This window comes from Lepisosteus oculatus, chromosome 1 (assembly GCF_040954835.1).
Source record: "Lepisosteus oculatus isolate fLepOcu1 chromosome 1, fLepOcu1.hap2, whole genome shotgun sequence".
Classification (NCBI taxonomy): Eukaryota; Metazoa; Chordata; class Actinopteri; order Semionotiformes; family Lepisosteidae; genus Lepisosteus; species Lepisosteus oculatus.
In genome coordinates, this window is record NC_090696.1 from 42,953,748 (window position 1) to 42,975,082 (window position 21,335).

Consider the following 21,335-nt stretch of genomic DNA (forward strand, 5'->3'; position numbering starts at 1 on the left):
TCACGGGTTATTTCACAAAGCAGTGCAGCCTCCTCTTCACAAAGGAAGCACGTCTTACCTTTCATTAATGATACAAAGCTCTCCTTTCCCTGTCCACCAGCTGGGATTATGCTGTAGTCTTCTCTCAGTAGACAGTGGTAACGGGTAGTGACAGAGTTCCTATTTTTAAGAGACAGATGTGATCTGTTTTTGTTCCTTACCTTGCAGATCTCCTTATACTACCTTTTTTCCATCAAAGAAGGTATTGTCATTAAGGTACCTTTAAAAAAAATGATACTGCTGGTGGCAGTATTGAAAGTTCCATTCACGCAAATCACAGGACATTTTCCAACAGAACGTCATACTGTATATACTGTATCTAAATAGATAAGTAAATAAGGAAAGCAAAATCGCAAAGTTATTTAGAGAGATTTTCAAGGACAGGAGTGTGTAAGAATGTTAGTATACTGTATGCTGTATACTCAGAGGCCCTAAAAATGCAACAAATGAATATTGATACCAATAGCATTTGTTACACTGACAATGCCTTTCATTTAACTGTATTGAATCTTGGTTTACTACTTCAGAAGCATCTGTGCTGCCCTCATTAATTTTGCTCATCGCTTTAAAGGACAGTATGATGATTTTTAAATGGTTTGTTGGCAGGAACGAGAGCGCAGGTCCCCAGCTTTTAATCTCCATATAGCAGCCTTCTCGGAGAACAACAGTAGTGCCCTGCAGCTGCACTGCCACCAGGAGGGCATCAAGGTAGGGCTGCTTTTCAAGCCTATGGATCCTTTGCTAAACCACCTCTTTCCACCACCTGTGAATGACCTTTTACTACGTTCTACTTGATCAGCATGGTGGTGCAGTTTTTGGGTCCTTGGTTCAATTTCTGGGGTGCTCTCTATGTGGATTTTTGTATGTTCTCCCTGTGTTTGCATGGTTTTCCTCTGGGTGCTCCTTGTCCTTCCCACAGTCCAAAGACATTCTGTACTGGGACTGGTAGGTTCATTGGTTTATGGGAAAATTGTCCCTAGTGTGAGTGTGTTTGTGCTGGTGTAAAGTTTAATTGGCCTTCTGTGAAAGAAGACACGGTTTTTCCAATGTCCACTCATTTTCTAACCGCTTCATCCAATTCGGGGTGTCATGGGGGGCAGAGTCTATCTTGGGACACACAGACAGACACATTCACACAGCAGGACCAGTTTCTCCAGATGCCAGATATCTTCCACGTATGCCTTTGGCCTGTGGGGGGAAACAGGAGCACCCAGATGAAACCCACACAAACATGCGGAGACCGTATGAACTCCACACAGATAGCACCCCGAGTCTGGAATAACTATTGTGTCACCTTGCCACCCCACGTTTTTCAGTAATCACCAAAAATGTTAGAAGGTCTTCTACATATGTATTCCAAGTTTTAAAGTTTTAGACACAAAGATGTTAATTTCCACTGATGCTTGCCCATCACAAACTGCAAAAAGGTTGTTGCATGTAATTCTGAAATGAAAACATGTTTTCTAGGATGTTGTTATTCCTGATCTCATGAAGAAACTTGATATTCTTGGAGATAATGGAGTAAGTACTTTTTCATTAGCCATTTGAATTTTATCTTTATTTTTATCATTATACACTTAGGGTTCAGCAGATAGCCTGAATGATGATGCATTGCGCGCAGCATCTTACAGCATTTTGAATTGTCCTTGAAACAGTGCAGCATTCTGCTTGAGAATTTTGGTTGGAAGTGATAGCGTTCTGTTCTTTTGCTCTAATGTTCTTTTGCTCTAATATTTTTTTACAGAACCTGAGGAATGAGGAACAGGTTGCCGTGATACAAGCAGGCACAGTGCTGTCACTTTGTGAAAAGGTACAGTTGTGTTTTGAAATACTTCATTCATGGAATATTTTTCTTTTTTGTTTCTGAATGTTTACTTTGCCTTTGTACAATAAAAATATTTAACCCATGTCATCTGCATGTTTTTGTTTCTTTATTCATTTTGACTGTGATGTCTTAAACATACAACAATATTACTGTACAGGTACTGTATATGGCACTTTGAAAGTACTTAAAGTGTTTGGTGTTAATATAAGAGGCAATATAACTCTGGTTTCCTCACATTTTTAAAGACATACTAGCTAGGTTAATTGGAGTCTCTGAATTGTCCCTCTGTATACATCTTTGTTCCCTACAAAGGATGGGTATCCTTGCCAAAGAACTGTGTAGAGTAGTTTTGCTTGGTGCCCTATGATTTTGGGATAGGCTCTGGGTTTCTAAGACCCATACCAGGAATAAGCAGTTTTCTGATGATACAGAGATAAAAGATCCACTTGCATAAGTATTCAACTCCTTCCACTGATGTCCATTTTATTGAATTACAAATGAGGTACAGATATTTCTAAAAGATTATTCGAGTTCCAAGTCTCAAATGCTATAACTGAACATCATAAAGAAGGAAAAGAGATAAACATCTGCAAAAATGCAAAGAAAAATCAACTACAATATGTTGACTGCATATGTATTTACCCCCTTTGCTACAGCAGCACTAAATTACTGTACTTCAGGCCCACAGAATTGGTTTCACGGGTCACACAGACATTTAAATGGCCTTTGTGTGAAATTGTAATGTGTGTAGCTCTGCTGTGCTGGGAGTCGGTCACAGTTGCATGCTGGAACAGAGTGCATTCTGTTTTACTCCCTGAACAGAGGTGCCAAAAGACCAGGTCATCCACCACTGCTGATATCTACAGTACATGACACCAGTGATGAGTGCAGCTCTAACCTGCCCCTGCTGGGATTCAGTCACCTTCACTTGTTGGCCACAAAGAAACACTCAGTAGACAGTGACGAATTGCACTGTGCTCCGCAGCAGAATTCTATACTATATACTGTAGCTTCCTTGAAAGCTGGTGTCACTGTTTTAACATGCTTGGTGCATTGAGCCCTGTTACACTATAGTAGTGGTTTACGTGATTTTAGAATAAGTTCTCCCTCAGTCAGGCACTGAATTTTAAGTAAAACAATCCAACAGGAAAGACCAAGGAACTTTCAACATCACCCAGGGATAAAAATTGTATAAAGGCAAGGTTCAGGAGGAGTGCATAAACATTTCAAAACACTGGATATTTTCTTGAACATGGTAAAATCACTCATTAAAAATAGGACGCAATAACACGCCACCCAGACACTGCCCCGATCAGACTGTCCCTCCAAACTGCAGCTAGGCAAAGAGGAAACCGGTTAGGGATGCCACCATGAGAAGAACAGCAACATAGGAAGGACGACAGATTTCAGGGACTGCCATTGTAGAAAACATTCACCAGTCAAAATTCGCAGCTGCTCCACAAAGCTGGCCCATACAGTATGTACTGAAAAAGCTGTCAGATCTCAGATCCTGTGTTGAGTTTGTAACAGAGTAATGAGCCAACAAAAACTGAATGTTTTGGTCTTGATCCAAAGCATTGCATCTGGTGTAAACTCAACAGACCCATCCATCCACATGCTACCTACTTTATCCAATTAAGGGTGGTGGAGGAGCCAGAACCTATTCATGGCCTCCTAATAATCCCCATCTATGAATTGGCTTCATTACTCTGCTCTGCTCCCCACTGATAGCCAGTGTTTGGTGAGGTTTCTGCCACACTATGGCTGCCGCGCATCCAAGCGCTTTGAGTGTATTGTTCTGATAAGCACTATATAAATGTAAGCAATTATTAATTATTATTATCCCAGCAAGCAACTGGTGCAAGGCAGGATACCCTGGACATCAGTCCATCGCAGGGCACACACAGACACAAACACTTATACCAGGGCCAGTTTTCCCAGAAGCCAATCAAGTTCTGTATGTTTTTAGACTGTGGGAGGAAACTGGAGCACCTGGCAAAAACCAACAAGAACACGGGAAGAGCATACAAACTCCACAAAAATAGCACCCCAGGTCCAGAACTAACCTCAGTGCCCCAGCACAGCAATGCAGCTATGCTAACCACTGCATCACCATGCCACCCACCCAGAAAATCCAATTTTTAACATTTTATGCCATTTTTGCTGATGGTTAACTTATTTTACTTCTAAAATATTCTATTTAAAAATACGTATATATCATTTGTAATTCTGAAAAGTGGTCATCAATGGAAGGGGGTGAATACATTTGCAAAGCGCTCCATATACACATAGATAAAAAATGTTTTAGTACCTCTACTGTATACGTCTTTAAATTTAAAATATTTAACTTTTAGCTTGTAACAACATTTTCCTTGCATTTTATATCTGTATAAAGTTTGCCAAAACAAACTAAATATTATACTAATACTAATATTAGACAAATAAGTATACCACAAACATGCTATGCTGAAAAGAGAAGAAAGAAAGCGTTTTCAAGTAGTTCAGGTGGGTAGCTGCATCAGCATGCGTAGGCTGGAAAGGAACAAGTAAAGGTTTATTCCATGCTGAAAAGAGAAGAAAGAAAACACAATGTTTCAGCTGTGGAGCCTTCTTCAGGTGTCATGGTGGTCCTGGTGTCACCTAAAGAAGCCTCCACACCTTGACACCTGGACCACCATGACACCGAAGAAGGCTCCACAGCTGAAACATTGTGTTTTCTTTCTTCTCTTTTCAGCATGGAATAAACCTATTACTTGTTCCTTTCCAGCCTAAGCATGCTGACACAGCTACCCACCTGAACTACTTCAACAAACATGCTATTTTGTGTTTCTCAATGGTCCTGTTCCCTTGTTCTTTACTGCCACCTGGCGGCATAAAATAAACACAAATTTGTGAAAATTCTCATTAATCACCCCTTTCTTGATTTGCATGATTTGCCAATTTAAAAACCACAGTAGCTGGGTTGAATTGAAGATTTAAAAGTAGATTTCACCTCTTTCAGGCCTCGACAATGTTATCAATGACTTTGACCAAGATTTCTGCACACAACCTTGGATATCTTTGGATTGCCACCAACAGTAACCCCCTGTAGCTTATGGGATACCTATGAGCCTCATCAGAGTTGTATCTAATGCTAACTCTGCTACATGAACTGTGGGTCTGTGCTACATGACTACCTACATGTAGTATGCATTTCAGAATAAGGCGTGTATAGGTCTTTTCCCCTGTTGGGGTGAGGGCTTTTAGCCATTTAGCCAGTGGGATGATTCCACATTTTGGGAGTAAAGGACAGCTACTGATTACAAATTCTGAGGAAAAGCTACGTGAAAACCGACTTACAGTACATGCTTCAACCCTTTGGTCAAATGGCATGGGCATTTGTAAGTTATAAGTTGGGCATATTGTTTTTATGTTTGTAATGTTTTTTGTTACAAGTATCATGTATTCTTGTACTTTTTATCCTGTTGCTTTAAACTAACAATACATTACTGATGATTTGACTCACCCGATGTGTGAGCAAAAATAACCACAGAATCATGGATTTTCAGTCTGAAATATGTCACATTATTACAATGAAAACATTAAGTTAGAATTGGGTATGAGTTGGATCTTACTAGGCATTTGCACAGCCCTGATAGGATTGATGCCCAGACCTGGTTGGCCTCTGGACAGCTTGCTGTGGCGTGTTCTGCCATTCTTCCTGTGTACCTGCTGTCAGCTGGCAGAGGTTGGCTGGTACCAGGGCTCTCCTATTGACGGCCTTGGGGAGTTGGTTGCACATAAAGACCTTGACATTGTTCTACTTTAGTTTTGTCATTGTAATCTTAGCATTGTGTGGTGTTACAGTCATTCCACTGATAGGCAGGTTACTTCTTCCTGTGGAATTTAATGTGCTGTAAGCATTTGCAATCTAAAAGCAATTTCTGCAAAAGGGTTCTGATGTTCCACCTGGGACAACTGAGTGACCCTCTGCTGTCCATCATGTGGCCATGTTCATGCTCGCTCTTGAATAGTCTCAAGATGGTTGAAGCAGAACACCCCATTCTTTGGGCGGCTTCTTTCTTTGACGGCCTACCTTCAGTCATGCCAATTACAACACAGTGTTCTTTGTTACTTGTGTAGAACAAAGTTACATGGCTTACTGTTTCTTCATTTATTCAAAAAAAATCATGTCTTTTTGAGTGGTTATTTATACATATTCGTAACTTAATTTAGGGGTTTTAAGTTGCATAAGCAACAGTGAGCACTGGACATTATGAAATCACATGACAAGCTCAGTATTTTGTTGAAAGGCCAAGGTACAATAATAATAATCAATAAACCTATCTGCTATTTAAATCATGTACTGTATGTGTCCAGCAAGGTACTGATGTAAAATCTATATCTTTGTGCTTTAGTTGTGTATCAGGATGTTTACTGTAAGTGGTCCAGCAGAAATAGTGATTAATAATAATGACATGTCACATATTGTAAGTTCCATATTAGAGAGTTCTCAATACTTTAACAACAATAATGGATTATTAATAACATAGAAAGGAAAGTGAGAAAACTATTGCAGACATATTTAAAGTACTTAAGGTATAACAAAAATAAATTCAGCGTTTACATTTATGCCTTACTTTTATATGTAAAATCATCCCTGGTTGTATAATTACACTATGTGTTACTACCCTTGTGTAATTATCATATGTATACCTGAAGGAAAATAGAGTGAACACAATTAATATTCAAACTCTATTAGTTAAAAGAACATTTCCTTTCCTCTGTATGTCTTTGCAAACATCATAAGAAATAAAAAATCTCAATCTGGATTATCTAAGTGTGCTTATGTAAGACTTTTTTGCTGTGACTATTAAGTTATGATTGTAAACTCATGTTTATCATGAAAGTTTTATAGAATCTGCAGGAAATCTCTTCATCTTCATTGCAAAAACGTGCAGTGGTGTCAAGCTTGTTCTTCAGACCTTTCCTGTTTTATCCTGAAGGTGACAAGAAATACTTACTGAATATGATTCGTGTTGGAACAGTTTAATCTAAATCGATGAACTTATTTGTCACCATATTGTTTTGCATTGCAGCTGCCCCATCAGTGCATGTTCATTACACACACAAACAAAATGTTTTTTAAGGTAAATTATACATTCCATTAGCAATCAATTTCCAGTATGTCCTTTATTTCATAGGTCAATGAACTAGGAATATTTCATATTTCCTGTCTCAGTGATATAAGTACAAATCCTTTTGCAGTACATACAGTAGTAGTAGGCGATGTAACATTTTGTATTCATGTTTTCCTGATCTTTCTTCATTTTGACTCCCACCTTACTACCCGGTTGCTATCTGCTATTTGTTCTTGCTTTGTCTGACCCTCTACAGTGGCTAAAACAGATTGACAGCACAGAGGCAGCTCTGGCTCAGAAGATGATCGATCTGGAGAATGAAAAGGTAAGTGACCTTGCATGTCCGTGATACTCATGCTCACTATAAAAACTGGCATCTTTTTAGTGGCATACTATATACAGTAGGAATATACTGTATGGGACCACATTTATTTTATTTCAGGTGTAGTGGGCCTCTTAAACCAACTACCCTGATAAAGTGAATTCATGGGAAATTAGGAGAAGTGGTTAGATAAAGTTCTGGGATCACCTACTGTAGCTGCTTGTTACTAAACCAGCAAGCCTGAATGCCACCCCTACCTTGTTAGCAGTCTCTGTTACATTTTTATTTTAACTTTGCCTATAACTGTAGGAATTATACCTTTCTCAAGTCGTGCCTTATTACTGCCATAACTTATAAACACATTTGTTCCACTGTGAAAATAACTTTCAAAAATAATATTTAACCAATTAGTAAGTTAATGTTTGACTTTTGCGGGTACTTTGGTTCCTCTACAAATTGGTAGAAACTGTAGAAGACGGAGTAACTGAGCAATCACAGAACTGAAACACATTTTTTGTGTATTTAATTTGACCATTCAACACCCGTGGTTGTTTTGCTCACCTTAACATTATTCCTTCCACATTTGTTTTAACTTCATTGATAAATGTTTTACTTTCAGTAGGAAATCCACCTTCAGGGAATCTTAGTAAAGGCGAGTGAGGTGACCCAGGCTCGACCCTGTGCTCATGTCTGACCCTTTAATGGTCGAGCCAAACTAGAAGCCCAGGAAAGAGATTTTAAATGCAACTTTGTGTTGTTCTTCCTTAAATGAGAAGCTCACCCCCATTACCTTCTAAATTACTGGGGTCCTCCTCTGATTCTTACCTCCTGTTTTCATTTCAATAAAAAAAAGATTATTTTTTCAGTTATTGTTGAATCTTTCCACAGCACGCCACCGCCACAACGTAGTCATCAAAATATCAAGCAGGCCGGCTCTCCAATTCATCATGTAACTGTGTAAAGTACAGTAGCTCCAAGTAAAGTTGTTTTTTCTTTTATCCCCTGTCAGGAGCTGTTCAGTAAACAAAAGGGTTATCTAGAGGAAGAGCTGGATTACAGGAAACAAGCCCTGGATCAGGCCTATATGGTAAGAAAACATGCTTAACTCCATAGTAAAAGTGCATGCTGGATAAGACTTGTAAAATTATTGATTGATTGAAAATGTACTTTACTTTTCTGGTCTTGATTGCTCAGTGCCATTATATTTTAGTTGCAAAGACGTATTTGGAATATTAGCCAGGACAAATGTTTCATAAAATGTGCAGTTGTTTAACTATTTCTAAAATATGTCTGGGGTGGAACTGTCCAAATGTAGGGTATGCACAAATGCATTTTTTATCAATGAAATATAAATTCTCATGTTTGCATTTGTGACCTAGTTTTAGTGTTGAAGGGATACTGCATCTTTTACAACAATGTCCCTCTATGGACTGCTGAATATTAAACAATAGGAATTCGTAATACGATAATGGGCCTGACTGATAAGCTGGGTGGACGCTGGGTATGACGATTAAATTTCCAAGCAGTCCCTATAGCGTGTCATGAATCTTTGTAATCTTTAATCAAAAAGCTTCATTTAAAATGTATTAAAAGGAAACCACAGGCATTTCTGATGAATGATTATCCCAATCTTTGGTCATCGGCAAAAATTTAACAAATGTCAAAGTAAGACTTGCTGTAGTTTGTCTTCGGTTACCAAGGGCAACACAACGGCAGTGGGTGTGAGTTAGAGACAGAGCTCAGGAGTTTGGGAGCGCGGCGTACTGTACAAGGGGGCAGTACTGCATGGTTTTTTTTTGGACTCCGCAGCGTCTGCGTTTCACGTAATTAAAATACCACGGTCAAATTGTTCCACTTTATTTTGTTAAAGTTAACGATCACAATTGTATTAAAACAAGTAAGGTACTGTACAGCACAGTGCTATTTTTTCCATTATTAAATATACTTAATGTAGTTTACGCTTTTTGTTTTTTCATTTTGTTTCCTTGTTTCAGTGCACTTGTTATTGCTGTGTGTAATAGAGATGAGGGATACGTATACCGGTAATCTTCAACTCTATTACTTTTTCCCCCTTTTATTTCCGCCGCAATGTGAACGTTTCTATGTAATTTAAATTATCCTAGAAAATCCAGGAGTTGGAAGCCACACTCTATAATGCTCTGCAGCAAGACCCAGGCCACAGAGTGGGTGAATCTTTGACAGAGAGGCAAAAGGAGGAGCTGAGAATAGCGGTGGAAAAACTGAGGAGACAGATTCTGAGACAGAGCCGAGAGTTTGACAGTCAGATCTTGCAAGAGCGCACGGAGCTTTTACAGCAGGCTCAGCAGGTAAGTCAGGATGAAACCAGGAGTGTCAATAAAAGATGCAGTATCCCCTCTGATCGCTGTAATCCTTGTTCAGCTTCTGCTGTACTGTACAGTATACTGTAGCTGGTGCTTCCTCAATACCCCCCAGCTACGCAGAGACTTGATTGAAATCTTAAAGATTACCTTTATATACTTTTAAACACTATACTGTTTTTTTTAAAACTGCTTATATGCCAATTTAATGAAATGTGTTTTTTTTTACCATCTAGACTATTCTTTTTGACAGGAATATAGCAGTTTATGCTGTAGTTTGATAGACTGTTTTTATACAGTACTGTAAGTCTTTACATGTTATGTGCACATTGCATTGATGTGAATGTCTAATAATACAGCCTATCAATTACTTATAATTATGTACTATTAATAAATAAAACACAAATATGGGTTATGGTACCTTTAATTACGTTTGTCTGTTTATATTTACTGTAAATACTTGATTAAGAAAACTACTTTAGTCGATGTGTCTGCTGTAGATGAGGTTGTTAATATATATATTTTTATAATTTTCAGTGCAAATCTGTGTTTATTTCACATAGGCACTGACACAAGCCCCCTTTCATTTTTTCCCCAAAGTCCATCTAGAAAATTCTGTTGTAAGTCACTTACCTTTAAGATGACCTCCCACAACTCTTTCATGGTAGAGCTAAGCAGAAGAAAAAGTTACAGAATAAAAGATCCTTTCTGAGAGCAGCAGGTCATGTGGTGATATTTAAAAGTATGTGCAGAAGAGGGTAACAGTCTGGGAAAATAGTATAACAGTATAAACTGTAGAGAGCAGACTTAAAGGTCTGCAGTGCTCAGTAGAAGGTAGACAGAAACTAATCAGATTATGGAAAAATTAGAATCCGACATGTCGTAAACTTAACAAAAAAGGCTTTTCATGGGTGTTGTGTTGGAACTTAAGTAGGAATTTATCACATGAACATAAGCTGCTTTCAGTCTGCACGGTATTTACCATTCAGTCTTGATCCGTCGCACTATGTATACTGTTCTGAAAAACAACTTTTCAACTAGTTTTCAATATATGTGCACAACAATATCTGTGCACAACTAATTCTAGATAGACTTCTGTTCTATTCTATCTTAACATAAATAATTGCTTATTTTGCCATAAGAAATTTGCCATAGGAAATAGCCTTTAATTGTCTGAATGAAACTGGATTATAATTGGTCCTGTCAGAGGAAGACAGTTGTTTATTTTGTTAATCTGTCACCCACTTTGATGTAGATTTGGCAACTGCCATATGTCAAAGGGTTTCTTTTGTATCTATTAAAGTGAACCGAGTACTGTTCAGACTGTTGCTTTCTTGATTCACAATGACAATTAAAATTCAAATGCTTTTCAAAACGATTATAGGAAAAGATAGAATCTATGCCAGACTGACAGTAGGTAACCTTGAAATCCTATTATGTTATTTGTATTTGCAGTTGTAAAGCTACTGCCATATACTACTGTGAATCATCAGGTTGGTATAGATTGTCAAAACCCCCACAAACACATGTTGAGAAAAGGCTTGGTTCTCTGACTGCAGTGAATAATAGGCATTAACATTGCTGTTCCAGAAATATTGATCAGAAAATGTAGTTATTGTAATGCATACTGTACATGCCACAACATTGCTAGTCACTGTTAGAAGCCGGTCATGTTTTGAAGCACTCTACAATGACCCAGTTTCAGCGAAGGGTTAAATTCATTTGAAATAATATTTTTTCATTAAAACACCAGTAAAATGTAAACGTTTTGCAGTGCTTGTATGTAACATCACTGTAAAATTGAAAGAGAACAGGTCAATTATAATGTTTCATCATCAAATGGTCCTAAGACTGGCATTGCATATCAAGGCACAGAGAATTAATGATAGGATGAAAATGCTTGGATGGTGAGCTACTGTACTTTTAAAGCAAAAATATGTTTACTGCCTCATGATGTAGGACAGCACATGGAAGTTATCTAACATATTTCCACTTATTCTTTGTGGTAAATTACATTTTTAACATTTATTAATAAACTATAATAAATAAATTAATAAACATTATTAATAGTGGTATATTTTGCCACCAATGAAAAACAAATAATGGCCATAGCTGTAAAAATACAATATTATACAACAAACGTTTTATTTAGACCTATCCATAGCTAATAAGTATCAGATCCTGCCAATGGCTCACGTCGAGATGAGACATTGTCTAGGAAGAGTAAAAAAGTACCACTTTGCACAAAAATACAACTGAAACAAATGTAACAATTAGTTACTCTGCCTTGCAAAAGTATTCACACCTTTGCACATTTTAAAGTACATGTACATGTTGTTGCTTTAGAGTTATAATATTAATATTTGTTATATACACAATCTACACACATTCAATAAAAAAAAAATTAAATATATGATTAATATGAAAGAGAAATAGAAAAGTAGTAATCCCATAAGGATTCAGACCCATTGCTGTGGCAAACCACATTAATTTATGTACACCAAATTACCACACACGTACTGCAGTTGAATGGCCTCTATTTGTGTACAACAATAGTGGTTAATGTCATTTCGGAATAAATACATCTGTCTCTGGAATTCAGGCAGTGAATTTTAAGTACAAATTTAATCATGATGACCAAGGTGCTTTCATACGTACCTTAGTGTTACAGTTGTAAAGAGGCACAGGCTAAGAGGGTATTAAAAATGAAAAGACAATGAATATCCCTTTGTGCACAGTGAAGCCAATCATAAGAAGTGAAAGATGTATCACAAAGTGCCTAGCTGCCTTGTTGAGAGCCTGGCATTTCACGTGACAGTTTCGTATGGAAACCTGGGGGTTAAAAGCAAAACCAAACTGCCCCGGATTAAAAAAACATAATTGGGAAACAGCAGCTCAGGCTCTGTGATTTATATCATAGTAGTTCTCAGAATGGCAAGGAGCTGATTCCACACACCCACTCCATTCTCAATTCATAATACTCCCATCAGGAAGATGGTATAGGGTACCAAATTCAAATAAAAACATTTTGTCCTCTCTGCAGTGAAACTGTTCAATGAATGTACAGAATGTACTGTAAATGTAGCCCCACCCCTACCTATTTATTTGTCAGTTTAGTTTTGTAGCACATTCTGTTGTTGTGATTTTAGGTGACCCTTGTGTTTTGTTTGTGTGTTTGTGTGTCCACTAAAGACACATTTAGTGGACAATAAAGTATCTATCTAGATTATGCTGTCCCTGCAAACTGATCATTCAGGCAAGGAGGAAACTGGTGAGAGATCTCATTATGAAGCCAAATGACCTTGAAGATACAGAGTTCAATGGCTGAGATGGGAGAAAATGTCAATGACTTAAGATGCACTTTGCATTCACAATCATGGTGTTCTTCTGTACACGCCTCTGTACTTTATTTGCCAGCTGTCTGATAGTTGAATATATTTAAAAATAACTTTAAGACTGAGGTTATGCTCACAGGCCATGTTGCATTATGTCTGTGGGAAACTATTACAAATCCATTAGGTTAGAATCCAAACACTCTCCAAACAATGGTTTATTCAGAACTTAAAAACCAGCCTTTTAATTATTTAGTTTTATTCCTGGCTACACAAAGTCAGTGTTCTTGACTTTCTTCCTGTTTAATATATGTGTACTATTGCACAGGACTGTGAGTTTTTTGTAAACAGAACCTAAATAATAAGTATTATTATTACCGTATTTACAGTATTAAGAGTAGTATTTACACTTGCAAGATTAAAGTCTGATTAAAGTCTTACATTGTTTATAAGTATACAGTATAAGCTTAAACATATTTTTGCTTCACCTGAAGAAATCTTTGTGACAGATCTTCTTAAATTAATGTCTGTGCTAATGGTTCTAAATTCTGATCCTGAATGAACCGTGAGTCTTTTCCTGCAATTTTCATTCCAGCTGGGTCCTTAGTTAATGCTTTTAACTGGGGCCTGATCTGACTTCTTATTTAGTTTTTTGTTATTGCACTTAGGACTTAGGAGAAAAAAACCCTAATGTACATTATTTCCCACAATTGCAGAAATTCAATTCTGAATTTGCTCCATTTTTGTCTGACTGAAAAGCTCTTGATAGGTGACCTTTTTATAATGAACATACACAGATGGAGGTGATAATGTAATAGGCACTCCCACAGTGAGTATCTTTCCCTCTCCTTAAGTCCACTAATCAAATTTCAGCTCACATGTAGTACCTAATAATTAGTAGTATAATTAGTATATTGTTGATACCAGTTGCATATACCATTAATTTTAAGAGGTGAAAGCAAATTTTAACAGGTTAAAATAGGCTGGATGGGCTGAATGGTCTCTCATTTGTAACCTTTCTTTGTTCTTAGTGCAAACTCTGTGATAGCGTTTTTGGATCTGACATCTTTTTATAATTTCTATCCTTCCCTATTTTTAAGGTGTGAGCTCTTGGTATTTGTGTTTTTCTGGTATACAGTATGTCGCTGTATTTTCAAAAATAATTTTTTTATTAGGTTGCAAATGTTATCATTGAAGAAATGTTTTTTTTTAATGTTGAATATTAAGTTTATGTATGCTTAATTTAAGCCTTGTCACATACACTGTAAACTAAGTCAGGAGTATTAAAAATTAAGCTTGCTTGTAACCTCAACATTTTTTTAAATTGCAGTATTTGAGTTGTTTGTGTACTTTCTCCTTTATAATAACTAATCATTCTCTAAAAGAAAACCTTGGGAGTTTTTATGAAGCAAACTGCATTTGCCTTTGTGGGGTTCAACTATTGTTATGTGTTACAAAAGAATGATTTCATTTGTGTAAGTGCAAAGATATAAAACGTACACCAAAGGGAACCTAGTGACAAAGCATTTCTTTGAAGGATAATTGGCCATCAATGAGCTTGTATTGCAGTGTTTTTCACAAGGCATGTTATAACTTGCTTGCATTGATTAGACAGCTACTGTAGTCATCTAATTTTTTTAGTCATCACTCAAAGAAACCATAGCCTCTAAAACTCTCCCAGAGAGCAAATTGGTACTATTTTTTCTATACCTTAAGACGTAACTCCACAAGAAGTGCATACAATATAACACAGACCATAGTAAATGTACTGTAGGTAGTATTTTTTGCACAATTTATCAGCCCAATCCCATATAGACCTAATTATTTTAAACATTTCTGTTAAATAACTGTACATTTTGCAGCTGTCGGGCATTGTTAGTCAGAAGAGATAGAAAGACTGTAGTAGTGTCATTCAGACTTCTGCGTGACGCTGGTCTACACTACAGCATTGGTAGTTTGGGTTTCTTTACCTTCCTATCCCATAACAAGTTGGGGGTAAATCCGCTCAAGCATTAGCTGAGTGGAAGATTAATTCACAATTGTTCTTGGTGCCAGTTGTCATAGCAACTGTGCTTCACATGCCTCAGTAGGAGTGCAGTGTGTTGTACTGTATGGGCGTTCATGAACTAGATACTTTTTCTTGTATATGCGTTGGGGAATGGCATTAAAAAGTCACTGGTGAGTGTGCTCTATTATAAAATGATACATTTTCCACTTGTGGCTTATCTAGATATGTAGATAATACTATTATTTTAAAACAAACACACATCACAAGCATTTTAAAATGAATTGTTTTTTTTTTTTGTTTGTTCACAGAGAATAAGAGAACTGGAGGATAAGATAGAGATCCAGAAAAGACAAATTAAGGAAATTGAAGAAAAGGTATTTTTGCAGTCTGTCTTTCTCTCTTCCTCACCCTCAGAAAAATTAAGTGTTGCCTTATGAATTTTGTATTACAGAATGCATCTTCTTTTCATTGCATCTCCTTCTCCCATTCATCTTCCAAATATTGTAGCTGATATTTTAAACTGTGCATAATGTATTTATAGCTTTGTTTTGTATTACACAAATGAAATAACTGGATAGTACTGGATAGAGCTTATTTTTCTAAAATTATTTCCCTACTACATTATTACTGTCATTAATACAGTATGTGTTTTGTTTGGATTTTCTGTGTTAGTTGACATGCTGAATGAAATGTAATGATTTCCTTTTTATTTTTGTGCCCATTAATAATGTATTCATTGCTGTTGTAGAATGTTCACAGATTTGGTTGGAGTCTTTGATCTGGGTTACCGCATCTAAAGAAAAAACAGCACTGTTAAAGTTTTTTTTCTTTTTATGCTGGTGTGATATGCCAGTTGAATGCAAATGACAAATGTGCTAGCTACCAAGCTGGAAACTGTTTAGTTTTCTTTGTATTCACATTTCTTTGTGTTCTGAAATAGCTATCTGTAATGCTGTATGTGAGTTAATATGTTAACAGAGATTATGCTGATAACACATTTTTATTTTCTCTCCTGTTTATTTTCTCTGGGAAACTTTTTATTTCTTTTTTAGTTTTTGTTTCTCTTTTTATTTTTTTCTTTAGCTTTTATTCTCTGGCCATGAAGACAACATAATCAAAGAACAGGTAAAAGGCATTCATACAGTAAATTGTACAGTGTTAGAACATTTGATTTTTTTCTGTCTCTTACATGTACTTTATTTCTTTAGTTATATGGTGAAAGGTTAGAATGTCTAAATCATACAGCAAAATTAAATCTGTGGTTTTAGATTCTCTTTCAATCTTTTACCACTTCTAGAAAAAGAGCCTTGTTAATTTTCTGTTTTATCTCTACCAATTTACTATTTAATGTTTGTATTTAACAGTATGCTGTGTATTTATTTGTAGAATAATATGTAATTGGGTTTAATTTCTTTTTTTTCCCCACTTTAGGCACTAAAACGAACTCATGGAACATGATGAGTTGAATGCGTTAACATTCAAGTGCACCAAGAAACACTATATAGTAAATTACTATAATTAAAATTGAAATAAAATGTAAATTACTATTTGAGTTTAAATAAAACACTATATGTTTTTAGCCTTTTGTATAACGGACAATCCATAATGGCGTTTTTTTATTTGGTAGCACTTTTAAGGAAGAAACCACTCATGTAAAATAAGCAGAAATTGCTTTTTTCAGAAAGAATTATCAGTGATTTTGAAAATAAGTCGGATGTTACATAAGATGAAATATTGCTTTTATTTCTGATCCTAGCCATAATATAGCTAACATGCAAAAAAATTAAACATAAAGCACAGTGGCAACATTATGAGACAAATATGGGGAAAAACTCCAATACTTCAATATAGACTGCACAAAGTATCGGGGAAGAATAAGAATCCCTAAGCAAACTGAAGCATACAGAGGAAAAGTACGAAGACATCAGAAAAGAAAAATTGATGAAACTGGGTTTTTAAGACAAAATGTATTAGAAATGGAGAGAGATGAGTCAGAGCCACAACACGTGCAGTAGATTAAGGTGCTAATGTTTGAAAATACAGAGAGGGGTGTCGTTCAAGAAGGGGCTAATGAAGATCTAGCTGAGAAGGTTAATGGCATGAGCGATCACACAAATGTTCTTGAAATCAGAAAAGATCGGCTGAAGGAAAAGCTGTCAGGAACAGCCTTTGGAGAAACAAAACTCAGCAAGCCTTTTGCAAAACCACAGAGTGCAGTCAAAGAGGTGGTAATCCAGGAGGTACTGGTAGGAGAACAAAGAGAACAGTTGGCCAAACTGGAAAACAAACTTCAAGGCAAGAGTGAGACCCCAACACAAGAAATTCCAGACAAAGGTGCAGCTGTTCCACTGCAAGAGATTCTTGGTGAAAGTCAAGACATTCCTCTAGATATACCAGCCGTAAAAGAGATTGTCTGGCAAGACCTTGACAAAAGGATTGAATTAGACAAGGTTGGAGCTATTATCAGGATGGACACTGGGTATGCGGTAGATATAAAAGAAAAAGGCATAAATATCAGTGAACAGAACGAACAAGTCAAAAGCCTGACGAATGACTTGAGAGACGTTCAGGTGAAAGTGGTGCTTCACACAGAATCTGAAAGAAAGCTACAAGAAAGGAACAGAATGCTGGAATCTCTCTTGGAAGACATGCAGAAAGACTGTTCGAAAAATGGACGGGATAAAATTACTCGAATGAAGAAACTGCTGAGCATGAGAGAAGAGACCATACAGGGGCTTCAAAGCAGGCTAACCAGTCAAGAACAGCTCCTGAAAGAAATGGAGGAGACACAGAGGAGACTGTCCATACGCAATGAAGAACTTGGTGCTAAACAACGTGCCTTGAGTGATGAGGTTCACAGATGGAAGGCGAAGTGCACAAACCATGAACGGTGTGACAAGGAAAAAAAAATTGAAAACAAACAACTGGAAGAGAAAATTCATCGACTGGAGTCTGAAAGTTCACACTATGAATCCAAACTGCGAGAAAAAATATGTGAATTTGAAGGCCTCAGCACCAAAAAAGATAAGGAAATCACTGATCTTTTGTCTGAACTGAAAAGGTTAACGACAGACTTTGAAATTAAGGAGTCTGTGTGGCAGAAAGAAAGGCAAAATCTTGAATTGCAGCTAAGGAAAAAGGTGAGGGAGTTACAGGCATCTGATGAGCATTACAAAATGTTGAAACAGGACTTTGATTTTCTGAAAGAAAATATTTGTAAGCTGAAACAAATGGAAACCACACTTCAGCAGAGGAATGAAGCACTGGATATTCAGCTCTTACAGAACTCTCAGCTTGTGACGTCGTTAGAGGAGACAATAAACAGAGAAAGACAGGTTTTAAATAGCTTGACAAATGACCTTAGTACTAAAGATAAGAAAATCAAAAACTTACAACAGCAAGAACGTGCATTGCAGTCACAAGTAAAGGACTTACAAGAGGTATGTGATTTTATTTATCATATTTAAATATTTACGAGCCTTGCACACTGTAATGTGTTATGTACACAGTAATATATGGATAATGAATGCAAACCTAGTCAAACTAATACACATTTTGTTAAATAAGACGTTTAATATGTTTAACATAATGGATCTTGTTGAATGTCATTTTCATGTGATACCCATTCAGTTGTACTGGACACTAAACATTTCATAGCACCCGAGTAGCCTCTGGAAACATTTCTCAGATTGACAGGAAGCATACAGTGACGATCTGTGTGAGATAAAGCTGAAAAAAAGAAAAAAATGATGGAAGGAAATAATTCAGTTAGTAATCTTAATGCTTTTCCTGTCAGTTATTCAGGTTTATAATACACTAATATTCTTGAACTGTGTTCGTTGGCATTAGCTTTGAGAAACCTCTAAAAACATATTTTTTATTTATTTTTAATTATTGAATTAGATTATAAAATTATAATAGATTTTATATATGATATCATTTAAATCATATTTAATTTCTTTGATTTCCTATTTTACTATATACAGTACCATCCAGGAAAGATATATCCCTTTCCCATTATAAATTTTAATACATTTCCCATTGGCCCTTACCAATCATGGCATCCTAATAATCCCCATCTATGAATTGGCTTCATTACTCTGCTCTCCTCCCCACTGATAGCTGATGTGTGGTGAGCGTTCTGGCGCACTATGGCAGCTGTCGCATCATCCAGGTGGGGCTGCACATTGGTGGTGGTGGAGGGGAGTCCCCATTACCTGTAAAGCGCTTTGACTGGAGTGTCCAGAAAAGCACTTTATAAGTGTAAGCAATTATTACTATTATTATTATATCCATCAACCCACTTGTCTTTCTGATACTGGCTCTACTATATGAACAGTTACAGGCATAAATACCTGTTTTTTTTTACCCCAAATGTTTTTCACTAATTTATTTATTATCTACACTAAAATATTGGTTATTGGTTGATCCAAAAGTAGGTTATTGATTTTTCTAATTTGACAAGATATCTAGACTAACCCGAATATGGAAATTGTTAAAAAAGTTGGAGGGCATGGTTGGTGTCCTATATATGAAGGAAGCTCTTCAGCCAGCTGTCTCATAAGGCTCTCGAGAAAGGCAGAGATGTGAGTAGTTGGACAGTTGCATGCTGAGACGATGGGGCGTCCAGGGGTGTCGGGTTTGTGGATTTTGGGGAGGAGGTAAAATTGGGATACCTGGGGATGTTCAACGATGAGACGGTTCGCCTCTTAGGGGAACTCCTTGCTGCTGATCAGAAGCGGGATGGTGGATACCACTTCCATTTGGTAGGTAGTAGTAGGATCCTGTGGGAGAGGACGGTAGATGAAGTGTTGGTTAGTTGTCTGGAGGCTTCACTGATATATACTGTAGGTACTGTAAATACTGTGTATATTGATATATACTGTAGATTGGAGTGCCTGAATTTCTCCTTGGGTGAGGTTAGACCTGTGTTTCCTGGGTGTGGCAAGGGTCCTGGGAGCTTGATTGTTGCATTGATTAATGAAGTAATCTACTGACAATAGATTACTAACCTAAGCTATGTTAAATGTTAAATGTCAAAAGCTAACCTGAATATGTTAAATGCACAGTACCTATCAAAAGTTTTCACCCCTTTTGGACCTTTTCACATTTTATTGTGTTACAATATGGAATTGTAATGTTTTTGTCTTGCCGGCTGCTTAAAATGAAGTAATCCACAGCTGAGAGTTGTGAGGTGAACCAATGTGAAGATTGAGAGAGACAAATGAGGAAAGCAGCAGGCAGCACGGTGTGTGTAGCAGGTAATGAGCAGAGCAGTGATGGGCAGGCAGGCCAGCATGATGCTGGCAAAAACAGTCCAGGGCCATAGTCAAGAAGAAAGCAACGTTCGTAAACAAATAGACTCTGAGCCAAAACACACAGGAAATTCAAAGTTGATGTCCAGAAACAAGATGGGTCCATAGCCAGAGGCAGAGCACTATGGTAATCCAAAGGCAAAGTCGGAACCCAGGAGGGTGGGAGTTCAGAGTGAAACGCAAACAGGGAGCAAAGCTTGAGAACTAAGTTGTGGCTACGGGCAGCATGCTAAACTCTATACCAGAACCCAGAGAATTTGCAAAGCTTTGATAGAAGACACTCTTAAAAAAGTACAAGTAAAAAATAAAACTATATATCCTCCTAATTTATAAATATTAACAAAAAGAAGTGCGTGCATGGGTATTCACCCCCCTTTGAGTTAATATTTGATAGCTACATCTTTGGCAGAAACTAAAGCCATGAATTTTCTTGAAAAAGTCTCTGCCTGCTTTGCATATCTGGACACTGCAATTTTTGCCTGTTGTTCTTTGCAGAATTGCTCGAGGTCCGTCAAGTTGGAGGGGGTACTGCTGGTGATCAGCAATTTTCTACTCCTGCTTCAGATTCTTGATCAGATTGAGGTCCAGGCTTTGGCTAGGGCATTCCAGAACAACTTTTTTTAAGGCATTCCAGTGAGGATATGGCAGTACTGTAGGTTTTGGGTCATTGTCCTGCTGAAGCTTGTCCTCAGTCATAGATCTCTTGCAGACTTCTGCAGGTTTTCCTCCAAGATTTCTTTGTACTTTGCTGCATCCATATTGCATCTTCACAGGCAGGTCTTCCAGGCCTCAAAGCAGCTAAGCATACCCATTTCATGATGCTGCCACCACCATGCTTCACAGTATGGATAGTGTTTTCAGGATGATGTGCAGTGTTATGCTTGTGCCAAACATAGTGCTTAACATTGAGGCCAAAAGGGTCAATTTTGGTCTCATGAGACCATAGAATTGTCTTCCATTTGGTCTCAGAGTCTCGTTCATGCCTTCGTGCCTTCTGTAATTGAGATTTGATGTGAGTTGTTTTAAACAGTGGTT

The 21,335-nt window shown here is 37.2% G+C and overlaps 2 protein-coding genes across 10 annotated transcripts in view; both read left to right on the top strand.

Annotated features, from left to right (window-relative positions):
- jakmip1 (janus kinase and microtubule interacting protein 1) overlaps positions 1-16,504 on the top strand; it is a 114,719-nt gene extending 98,215 nt beyond the window's left edge. For 5 of the 9 annotated variants that reach the window (XM_015344922.2, XM_015344919.2, XM_015344923.2 and 2 more), the window contains exons 14-22: positions 646-747; positions 1,507-1,560; positions 1,784-1,849; positions 7,241-7,309; positions 8,316-8,393; positions 9,430-9,633; positions 15,294-15,359; positions 16,069-16,110; positions 16,417-16,504. In XM_015344922.2, the coding sequence (XP_015200408.1) occupies positions 646-747; positions 1,507-1,560; positions 1,784-1,849; positions 7,241-7,309; positions 8,316-8,393; positions 9,430-9,633; positions 15,294-15,359; positions 16,069-16,110; positions 16,417-16,443 (708 nt within the window). In that variant the 3' untranslated portion in view covers positions 16,444-16,504. Of the gene's footprint in view, positions 1-645; positions 748-1,506; positions 1,561-1,783; positions 1,850-7,240; positions 7,310-8,315; positions 8,394-9,429; positions 9,634-15,293; positions 15,360-16,037; positions 16,111-16,416 lie in introns of all 9 variants that reach the window. The other 4 variants (XM_015344925.2, XM_015344926.2, XM_006629604.3 and 1 more) reach the window with 2 other exon arrangements.
- Positions 16,505-17,000: 496 nt separating this feature from the next.
- LOC102692809 (early endosome antigen 1) overlaps positions 17,001-21,335 on the top strand; it is a 45,297-nt gene continuing 40,962 nt past the window's right edge. The window contains exon 1 of the mRNA XM_015344912.2: positions 17,001-18,425. Within this exon, the coding sequence (XP_015200398.2) occupies positions 17,013-18,425 (1,413 nt within the window). The 5' untranslated portion in view covers positions 17,001-17,012. The remainder of the gene's footprint in view (positions 18,426-21,335) is intronic.